This window comes from Asterias rubens, chromosome 1 (genome assembly GCF_902459465.1).
Source record: "Asterias rubens chromosome 1, eAstRub1.3, whole genome shotgun sequence".
Lineage (NCBI taxonomy): Eukaryota > Metazoa > Echinodermata > Asteroidea > Forcipulatida > Asteriidae > Asterias > Asterias rubens.
Genome location: NC_047062.1, coordinates 10,737,115 through 10,747,397, shown reverse-complemented (window position 1 = coordinate 10,747,397; position 10,283 = coordinate 10,737,115). Strand labels below are relative to the sequence as shown.

General features: G+C 37.5%; 1 protein-coding gene across 1 annotated transcript; it reads left to right on the top strand.

Moving 5' to 3' along the window:
* Positions 1-1,772: 1,772 nt before the first annotated feature.
* On the top strand, positions 1,773-9,144 carry LOC117296726 (organic solute transporter subunit alpha-like). Its single transcript, XM_033779773.1, has 7 exons — positions 1,773-1,836; positions 3,036-3,196; positions 4,684-4,757; positions 5,324-5,494; positions 6,192-6,309; positions 7,206-7,455; positions 8,873-9,144. Exons 1-7 carry the CDS (start codon positions 1,773-1,775, stop codon positions 9,142-9,144), a joined length of 1,110 nt encoding a protein of 369 aa, XP_033635664.1.
* The last annotated feature ends 1,139 nt before the right edge of the window (positions 9,145-10,283 follow it).

Here is a 10,283-nt window from a genome sequence, read left to right as displayed (position 1 = left end):
TAAAACGACGCCGCCGTGTGGCACGTCCAGATATCAATTTTCCCGAGTCACTTTCGGCACTAAAAACGCGGTCAATACTCAAAACGGTCATCCAATTGTTCACTATGTGTAGAGCTCTTTTACGTCGTGCAATTTAAAGACAGTGGATACTATTGGTAATATTGTCAAAAAAACAGTCTTCTCACTTGGTGTATCTCAACATATGCATAAAATAACAAACCTGTGATAATTTGAAATCAATTTGGTCGTCGAAGTTGCGTGGTAATAATGGAAGAAAAACACCCTTGCCACACGAAGTTGTGTGCTTTTAGATGCTTGATTTCGGGACATCAAAATCTAATTATGAGGTCTCGAAATCAAGTTCAAATATTTTACTGGAAAATTACTTATTTTTCGAAAACTACTTCCAGGGAGCCGTTTCTCATAGTGTTTTATACTATCAACTGAGCTCTCCATTGCTTGTTACCAAGTAAGTTTTTATGCTTACAGTTATTTTGAATAAAACCAATAGTGTCCACCGGCTTTAATTGAATGCCAGCTATAAAGATCACTTATTGTCGTTTTCGTTCAAGCTGTTCTTTAAAACTAAACAGCTTAACTAATGAATACTCAGCAGGGTGAATATGTTCGCATAAGTCTTTATAATTATTACTCTAACAAGTAAGCATTGTTTGAAGATGTGGATAGTGTTGAGACATAAGAAGAAACTATAAATAAATAGTAAACTTGCGGGTACAACCATGTGTAAATCTCCTAGGGTGAAGACGAGCAGAGTATACTGTTCGAAACGTCGAGACCCAACCGCCTCTTTTCAGAGCCAACACTCACCCTAGGAGATTTACACATGGTTGTACCCGCAAGTTTACTATTTGTTTATAGTTTCTCCTTATTATTCTAAGAGTTTTATCGCTGATGTTTCATGAAGTTTTCTAAGAGTTTTATCGCTGATGTTTCTGGAAGTTTTCTAAGAGTTTTATCGCTGATGTTTCTGGAAGTTTTCTAAGAGTTTTATCGCTGATGTTTCATGAAGTTTTCTAAGAGTTTTATCGCTGATGTTTCATGAAGTTTTCTAAGAGTTTTATCGCTGATGTTTCATGAAGTTTTCTAAGAGTTTTATCGCTGATGTTTCATGAAGTTTTCTAAGAGTTTTATCGCTGATGTTTCTGGAAGTTTCTGGAAGAAAAGAAAAGTACACTACTAACGATTGATATGGGTCAACTTTTTTTACAGATTTCCAATCGAGGAGTCAATATGCAAGTTGATATAATATGACTGGTCGCTATAATTATTCATTATGCTATAAAATGTGCTTAGCTAAATTTATCTGCTTAGGAAAGCTATAATAGTTGTAGCTGTACACTTTGTTTAGCCTATGTCAACTAGAGTATTCAGATTTATATTGGATTTAGATTTATAATCCGTGTTATGTTTGATACCCTGAAATATCTGTGGATTAATAAACATGACCTTTGCCCTGTCATAAGACTGTGTATCTTTATACTTAAACCGTGGTAAAGGAGAATTTATAATGTTAGCACTCGCTATAATAAAGACTTAGATTATATACAGAGAGTTTCATGATCTGATTTCCCCGTCTGGAAGTTATTTTGGATAAATCAGCAGGAGAGTGTAAAGAAACTCTATCATTAGTAACTGTTTCATTGGGAGAAATCAAGCGGGTGCTCGGAGATGGTATAGGTTTGAACGATGGAAATGGAGTGTTAGAACCTTAGTGTCCGTGTGTATAGGTTTACTGAGCCACGCTGAACAACATGGACGACGATGTTATTATGTTCAACTGTACATCGGATCCAACTGCCGAAGAACTTTTTGAATGTAAGTTGTTTTTATTGTTACTTATTACGAAGTGCAGAATTGGGAAGCATATGGCCCACGGTGGGGGGGGGGCGGCTCCGTCAAACGTTGAAGACGTGTGGTACTGGGCTGCAAACAGACAAGCCTACATCTTTTCAAAAAGGGCGAATGGTCCAAGTCACAGGTGTCCCGGTATAGCCCCAATTCAGTTCAACGAATTGGAACTCATTTTCAAGAAGATTGCAGTCATAATGAAAGTGGGAGTAGAACATAAAGTTGAGATCCTTCCGGAATGTTGAAGACATTCAATCGAAAAGCCATTGACCTGGGTTTTAGTTTCCTTTCGTTATGAGACTGTAATTCATTGAAAGCTTCTATAACTTAATATCACAAAAATGCGAAAAAGTAACTTGTCTACATATTAATTAGTCAAAATTGAATTTAAAGGTAATTACTCAAAATAATTATCACCATTAGACCTTACTTGGTAACGAGTAATGGTTGATAGTATAAAACATTGTGAGAAACGGCTCCCTCTGAAGTGACATAGTTTTCAAGAAAGAAGTAATTTTCTGCGATTTTGATTTCGAGACCTCAAGTTTACAATTTGAGGTTTCGAAATCAAGCATCTGAAAGCACACAACTTCGTGTGACCAGGGTGTTTTTCTTTCATTATTATCTCCCAACTTTGATGACCGATTGAGCTCAAATTTTCACAGGTTTGTTATTTTATGTATATGTTGATCTAAAGTGATAAGACTGGTCTTTGACAATTACCAATAGTGTCCACTGTCTTTAACAAATGCCAATACCGGCGTGTAATAAATGGGGCTGGGGAGGGTTAATACCTTTGTAGAGAAAACAACTATATTTATTTCAGTCTATTATACAAGACAATTAGACGTTTTAAAAAGAGTCTCTAAAAGTCATATAGATAAAGGTTTCTTATGGAAGTTTTGGGGGAAATTGCAAATCGCTATTACCTCACTTCGAATTGGTGTTAAATGACACGTCTTGTTTGGAGCGTAATTTGAAACATGACGTCATTGGTTTCGGCAGCTTAACATGAAAGTAAGCAGGTAAGTATAGTATATACAATTGAAGAGTGTGCGTGCATTATATAGGGAACAAACTATAAAGCAGTTTAACACAATCAAATGCGCAGCTCGTTATGTTTCGGCATATTTTGCTAATCAGTTTCTTTTGGTCACACGTTTCAGATTTTGAGTACAATCCCGGTGGTTTGGCTTGCGTGATACTCGCTACCGTTATTACCGTAATCCAGACTATTGTTATGATAGATGGTATCGTGTGGATAACCAAGAATATTCCACACAGTGAGAGAGCGTCATCAATGATCTGGATCTACTCAGTATGGCCGGTAAGAAACATAGGCCCTTTTCGAATCCACGGCTTCGGCCCCGAGATTCGGCTCAGGCTAGCACGGCCCCGCGGTTGTTTTTACAATGAATGCGTGAGCTTTGCGTACGCGTTCAGGGCTTCAGACGAGAGAACGGAGCCTGAAGCCGAATCCAAAGCCGAAGCCGTGGTTTCGAAAATAAATTATTAAGACTAAATTTGCAATATCCGACCAGTCGTGGGTTTAATGATAACATTATACCATCAGTTTGACAAAGTTTTAATTTTTACAAGTAATCAGAAACGTGGGTTAAATCTTATTATCGTGGTTTCTTTGATGATTTGTTAAATATATTTTACTTTGATTTTTGGGGTTGAACAAAGAATTGACTGTTCAACCCCAAAAATCATTTACAAATTTACCCAGTCAGTTTCCCTTGTGGTTTATATTGATATATATTTTACTTTCATACATGTCGTGGCTAAATTTTACCTCTTATGATATATATTTTACTTTCATACATGTCGTGGCTAAATTTTACCTCTTATGGTGTAGTTTTAATAGTCGTAACCTCCCTTAAACTCAAGTAAGCAAGTGAAGAATTACAAATGCGCAGACGTAAACTCAATGGTTTCGGACCAACTTGATCCCGGAGGTTTGAACAGGTGCGAGACTTTGCAAGTCAACAAGAATAAAGAAAATGCACTTATGAGAAATGGTGGTTCAGACACCCTGAATTGTTCTTGTTCGCATTGAGGACAAGCACCTCTGTGGGCGATGTAACGAGGGCGATGTAACGAGGGCGATGTAACGAGGGCGATGTAACGAGGGCGATGTAACGAGGGCTTCCGAGCCATGCCACATTGAAACGAAATTCATTGAAACAATATCTTCCTTGTGGGTACAACTGATTGAATTCCATTCAATAAATCATTTTGCTTACACACGTGACCAAAACTATAATGATGCATTACTTAAATTACTTAATTACTCAAAATAGTTTATAGCATAAAACTTACTTGGTAACGAGTAATGAGGAGAGGTTGATAGTGAACATTGTGAGAAACGGCTCCCTCTGAAGTAACGTAGTTTTTGAGAAAGAAGTAATTTACCACGAATTTGATTTCGAGACCTCAGAATTAGATTTCAAGGTCTCGAAATCATCTGAAAGCACACAGCTTCGTGCGACAAGGGTGTTTTTTCTTTCATTATTATCTCGCAACTTCGACAACCAATTGAGCTCAAATTTTCACATGTTCGTTATTTTATGCATATGTTGAGATACACCAAGTGAGAAGACTGGTATTTAAGAATTGCCCTTTTTATGCTATTGGCCATTGAATTTTACGCCTAAATTCAATTAAACTTGGCAGTTTAACTCCGACTCGAATGCTACAAAAATCCAACATACCTGAAGCGACCACTTCTCATTTTTAATTTCTCATTTCAGAAATGTAGCTTCAGTGTTTACAACACTATAACAATACATTTATTGTTATTTGTTCCAGGTGTTTTGCATAGTGTCATTGTTTGGTTTATTCTTACCAAGAGCCGCTCTTCTTTCAAATGCCGCTGCCAATTTGTAAGTATTGCTTTTGCAGTGAACGATGTAAGGCAAAGTTTATCTGATTGTTTTTTGTGGGGGGTTTTTAAAACCGTTCTATTGTTTCAATCGTATACATGTAGATTATGCAATAAAACTTGCCTGTGAAAATTTTATTTCAAACAGGTGTACTCGTTTTTAAGATATAGCCGAAAATCCGGAGCGAATAATGGGTCTGTATAAGACATGAAAGAATACACAATCTTACAGTCCTTCTAAGATTCTCAGATTCAATTCTTTCGATAAAATCCACAAAAAAACTTGTATAAAATCTGTTTACACAACCAAATTACTTCGAAGTACATTATTTCTCAAAATTATGCTTTATACTATCGAAAGCTGACGGAGGTTTATAACCAAAAGTTGATATTGCCATTAATTTTAAGAGTGATTACCAAACGCATAACTTCACTTTAATACACTGAACCATTACTCTTTACTTTGTGTCAAAGATCCAAAGATCCAAACACAACATCTCAAGACACCCCAAGTCTTGAGATGTCGCGTCTGATCTTATGCTTCAACTTCTTATGATTTGTTGACAGGTTTCTATTTCCTACAATTTACCACTATCTGAACTTGATTGTGGATTATTTCGGAGGTGAAGATGCAATGATTGGAAAGATGAAAGACTTCCCAGTGAAGTACAATCGGGCGCCATGTTTCTGCTGTTGCTGCTGCGTCCCGGAGAAACTTTATACACACGTTCTCAAGAAGTAAGATTTCTTGTGAACAAAATCGATATAAATTTATACTCACTAAATGTAATGGAGTGAAAAACACCACTCTTAATATTTCGAGTTGTCCCTCATGGCTATTCAAAAAGAGTGGTGGTTATTTCACTCTTTTAAAGGGGTGTCACTCCAGGACAGATTGAAACATCACTCAAAAAGATGCAAACTTCAATCTAAACGAGCGGAAGACCACTCGAAAAAGAGTTGTCCCTCATATAGCTCTTCAAAGAGTGCTTTTCACTCTTTTGCATTTAGAAATATATATATATTTGGTTTGAGGTATTACCTTCTATTTGCTAGGTATGAGTTTGTTCCTTAGAGAACTGTCTTGCTATTGTACTACTGGCTGGGACTATAGTCACTTTAGCTTGTGGGATCGTAATTAGTTGCACTACCGCGGAGAGAGTTGTTAAACTGGTCTCAACGTTTTCGTCAGAACATAATCGGCAAACCATTTTGTTTTAAATGACTAGGCTTCAATTTGTAGACGCTTGGTTTTAATAATTTGGGGTTGAACAAAAATAAGTTAAGATAGACAATTACGAAAAAAATTCAGTTGTACCAAAGTATGTCCAGATCACAATTAAGTCATAAACAACACATTGTATTTTTTTTGATAGCAAAACAAAAGAAGAAACTCAAACAGCTGTTTAATTGGTACTTCAATGTTTGATTTCAGAAAACATTTTGTAAAATTGGAAGTGTTAGTAATGCAGATAGCGCTAATCCGACCGTTCCTACTGTTGCTGTCACAGATATTCATCATCGATGGGACGTTTCCTAACGACAACGCTCTAGTAAGTCTCAAAAATATGGTTTAAATTAATTTTAAAATAATATATCCAGAGCGTAAATATGCAGCCTTATTCGGGTAAATGTGTTGGAAATGGCAATAACTTAGCTTTGATATGGAAAGTTTTGCGGTAGCATCATGTATCTCTAATGAGTTGGGGTGGTTCTGAAAGGAACCGTTGGTTTAAACTCGACGTTTCGATCAGGAACGTCGAGTTGAAACCAACGGTTCTTTTCAGAACCACCCCAACTCATTAGAGATAGTCATAGCAAACCTTTTCATATTGTACTTACTTCCACCATGCAAAGTTTCACATCCTACTTCACTTCACATGTTTTGGGAATAGTATTTTTCCCAAAAAAGGCAGTTTGGGAATAAGGCGACCGGACCCTTGATTATGAGTCTCGACCATTGACTATTACTATAGGCACGGGCAAAAATAGGGTGTGATTGTGTGTGGCAAAGGACAGGAGACCCCCCCCCCCACTCGCAACCCTTGATAAATAGATAAATAAACAAGTAGAAGAAACAAAATTTTCAGTTAGCCTATACACACACTATCGCCATGCATTGCTCATAACTATCAGACCTTTAGTATTTCTAAATAATATCTTTCCTAGGTATATGATAGACTGAAATATATCACATTTTTCTCTACACATTATCATGTAAACATTTGCAAAAACGGGAGTGAACGGCATCTTGTCGACCCGCCCTCCCTGAAAGCACCATCAATGTTATGTCAATGTTGGCATTTGTCACATTGAACGGCGAAGGATCTACCACATCCAGAAGAATAGAAGACTTGAGGTGGATTAGGATATGCACTTGTTGTAAACCACTTAAAACTCGAGATTATCACAACATTTTCATTCTCATATTATATACATTTTCCCCCAGGACTACACCCAGCCAGGCCTTTGGATTATTATATTAACAATAGTGAGTACATTGACAGCAATGCAAGTCATCAGTACACTTCACAATGCCACCAAGCCACGCCTTAAGGCCATGCATTACAGCACCATACCTAAGTATCTCGTGGTTCAATTCGCTCTACTCATGACCAACCTTCAGAATGCTTTCCTTGCCTTCGCTATGGCCGCCATCGAGTGCGGAAACCCATTTCCTTATAAGTCACGTGTTGACGGTAAGTTGATCGAACTAATTCACCAAGCTTAGGAACTCGCTAAATTCTCAACTTAAAGACACTGGACACTATTGGTAATAATTGTCAAAGACCAGTCTTCTCGGACAAACCTTTAAAGATTTGAGCTCTATTGGTCGTCGAAGATGCGAAAGAAAGATGGAAGAAAAAACACCCTTGTCACACGAAGTTGTGTGCTTTCAGATGCTTGATCGAGACCTCAAAATCTAGTTCTGAGGTCTCGAAATCAAATTCGTGGAAAATTACTTCTTTCACGAAAACTACGTCACTTCAGAGGGAGCCGTTTCTCACAATGTTTTATACTATCAGCCTCTCCCCACTACTCGTTACCAAGTAAGGTTTTATGCTTAAAATTATTTAGAGTTATTACCAATAGTGTCCACTGCCTTTAAAGCCTCTAACAAATCTCACTGTGTATAGCATTGATGAAGAGGCCTTACTTCTGCAGTGATGTGGTGGCATTGACTATAGATAGTTAGAGTCTAAGTGTGCAGTTTGCAATCGCTTATTATAAAACCCCTTGCAAGTATTCTGCCTGCTCATTGGTTTAGAGCGCGTCACATGACATGTATTAGTTTTGCTAGACGACGGCCGTGTGATAGTGCGTCGGTTTGCCATGCGCTAGTCTGAAGACTAGCACATGGCGTGCAGTACCCAGACGTCCGTTGCGTGTACGAGGATGATAAATTAATAGTCTGTAACCATTTCGGATTGCACGACACTACATGCAGCACAGTAAGTAGACTAAAAGTGTTTGCAATCTGTATTCGCGTCGTCCGTGGATTGTAGCATTCAGGTCTGTAACTTAATAATAATAGTACAGTATTTAGAAATGTTTGGGGTGTTATAAAACAAATATTGACTGCTTTTACTCGTGCAATGGTTAAAAACTATGACTCCCTCGGTGATCCCCGGAGCGTTCTATTTTCCCTCGGCTTCACTTCGGGAAAATAGAACGCTCCGGGGATCACCTCGGGAGTCATAGTTTTAACCATAGCACTCGAAGCAGTCAATATTTGTATATTATATTTCCTCAAAACTCAAAACTTCAAACTTACGTCTTGTTTTTGTTTATTTTATTTTCGATACTATGGAAATAAATTGTTTGAATGATGATAAATATTTCATAATGCAATAGATAGAGAAGTTTGGCGGACTTTCAACTCTGTATTATTTCCTAAAAATAATATTTCTATGCAGGAACTGTTGAACCCAAAAGCAGCTTTTAAAGACCGCATACTTGAAACACACTTGCCTATTTTTCAATCAAATCAAACCGATACTCGCTGTTACAAACAGAAATTTCGAAGCTTTAGCAATAACAATGATAGCGGTCGAGGAAGTTTCGTTGATTCCTCACTTTGATGTTGAGTTATACTTTACTTTCACCCAATCACAGTCTGGAACTGCTTTCTCGTCATCATCTGGAGCCTCGTCTTCCAGCCAATCTGCGTCAAGTATATGCGCACGCTCAAAGGGAACGTACTTTACATCCCACATCAGTTGAAGAGTTCCGAGTCTTACTCGGTCATATCACTGGCCGAAGCTACGGGAGAAGCTACCGAGGATATGAACGAAAACGCCCCACTGATGACGGCGGGTAGATTACGGAGCACGGGCGACAGTAACATGGTCGATAACATTTCTTATGGTAGCGTCATTACGGTGTAAAGTTTTGTCAGGGAGCAGTCACACTTTCAATGAAACCGTAAATTATGGTGGCATCAATAGTATTGCGGATAGAGTAGAACAGAGTTGAGTTTGTCTTGCGACTTGGTAGAGAGGGGAGGCCCGTCCCCTAAATGAGATTAGGAAAATGCACAAATAAATGGTTTGATACGTCAAATATACACGATAAAATCACCTGTTTGGGGGCTCAAAATGGTCATCGAAAAATACAAGAAAATGATGTAAGACAAAAAATAACATTGACTCTCCTTCAGATGCCCGAGATCAGATTGAATTATTTTGGTGAACGATTGCCTCTTCCTCTACAACTACATTACTTCAAAGTTGAATCTTTTATGTGAATTATTTTTTTGAGTAATTATCAAAGGTATACAGTCCCTTTTAAACAGCTTTAAACAAAAACTTCCCTCCCTCCTACTCCACAAAAAGGCTGGTTTTAAACAAATCTAATATACTATACTGATGTACATTATCATGGTATAATCGTAACGTCATTGTGATGCCATCTGAATATAAAATTCTGCCATACGCCAAATCGTGTTTGAGGGAGTATTTGTTCAAACAATGAGGTCGACTGGTGTACAAATAAACTTAATATAAAAAAAAACAGCATTATATACAAATTAATAGCTTCGTAAACGATTCAGCGTCTTTTATTTTCAAACTTATTCATCGATCCAGCATGATTTCAATCGACAAGTTATATAATTGATGTTTGGAAAACAGTATGTGTAAAAAATCTTAAATCTTAAGCCAAAACGTAATCCAAGATCTAATACCAAACTCAATGTTGACCTTTGAAGTTTCTTACTGTTTGACCCTTAAATATCACTCAACGTAGTTTTGAATTGGGTTCATACAAGTGTACTTGTTCCAAAAATAATAATGAAATGGAATCGGGATTACTGAATTTCAAGAGGCTGCAGTAAATACAGGGCCAAAAAGGAAGACATGTGACGTGACATGTCACGTGACGAATGCTCAACCAATCAAATGTATGCATCTAAGTAGTACACAGTCAACCCTCCTGTTGTATGACTATTCAATATCATCTGTGGTTTAGAGTTAAATATATAAACTGTCAGCTATCATGTTGAATGCATCTACAAAGTCAGTCAACC

What these genes read in the sequence shown, in the direction of transcription:
- LOC117296726 (XM_033779773.1), top strand. Translation starts at nt 1,773, where the DNA reads ATGGACGACGATGTTATTATGTTCAACTGTACATCGGATCCAACTGCC. An exon ending in GGATCTACTCAGTATGGCCG is followed by an intron (nt 3,197 to 4,683) that starts GTAAGAAACATA and finishes TATTTGTTCCAG; the next exon opens with GTGTTTTGCATAGTGTCATT. An exon ending in TTCCTAACGACAACGCTCTA is followed by an intron (nt 6,310 to 7,205) that starts GTAAGTCTCAAA and finishes ATTTTCCCCCAG; the next exon opens with GACTACACCCAGCCAGGCCT.